This window comes from Rhinopithecus bieti, unplaced genomic scaffold, assembly GCF_001698545.2.
Source record: "Rhinopithecus bieti isolate Rb0 unplaced genomic scaffold, ASM169854v2 repeat_25340, whole genome shotgun sequence".
Classification (NCBI taxonomy): Eukaryota; Metazoa; Chordata; class Mammalia; order Primates; family Cercopithecidae; genus Rhinopithecus; species Rhinopithecus bieti.
Window position 1 is genome coordinate 1 of NW_016838109.1, and position 625 is coordinate 625.

General features: G+C 66.6%; 1 protein-coding gene across 1 annotated transcript; it reads right to left on the bottom strand.

Moving 5' to 3' along the window:
* Window positions 1-4: 4 nt before the first annotated feature.
* Window positions 5-491, bottom strand: LOC108524866 (choriogonadotropin subunit beta-like; the record flags this gene model as incomplete). Its single annotated transcript, XM_017865973.1, has 2 exons — window positions 316-491; window positions 5-79 (listed from the first exon to the last, which is right to left on the bottom strand). Coding segments are annotated over exons 1-2 (228 nt in total), but the record flags the coding sequence as incomplete, so codon positions are not given.
* Between the last annotated feature and the right edge of the window lie 134 nt (window positions 492-625).

Genomic DNA, 625 nt, shown 5'->3' on the forward strand with positions numbered 1-625 from the left:
GGATGGACTCGAAGCGCACCTCGCGGTAGGTGCATACCACCTGGGGCAGGGCCGGCAGGGCCACCTGCAGCACCCGCATCTGGAGGACATGTGGATAGCGGAGTGAGCATGTGCCTGGGGCCAGCGCCTCAGCTGAGCTCCCAAGCTCTCCCCAAAGGTCCCAGACTCAGGAGTCCAGGAAGCCCTCTGTTCCTGCCCTCCCACACCCCATTCCCCAGCCCCTCACCAGACAGGCAGACCACCCTTCCTTCCCCGCTGCCTCTGTGAACCCGGCCCTGAGGTGGCAGCACCTGGCCCTGGCCTGGGGCAGCTCACCATGGTGGGGCAGTAGCCGGCACAGATGGTGGTGTTGACGGTGATGCACACGGGGCAGGCCTCCTTCTCGGCAGCCAGGGTGGCATTGACGGGGCGACACAGTGGCCGCAGCGGCTCCCTGGATGCCTGTGCCCGGCCCAAGCTCAGCAGCATCCACAGCAGCAGCCCCTGGGACAAGTACACTGCTTCAGCCCAGTCTGAGACTGCAGCCCCGTGCCCTGGCCCTCCCATGCCCTGGGGTACACCACCCTCAAGGACCCAGAGACCTTTCCCGGCATCTCCTAGTCAGGACCCACCGCCCGGACACCTT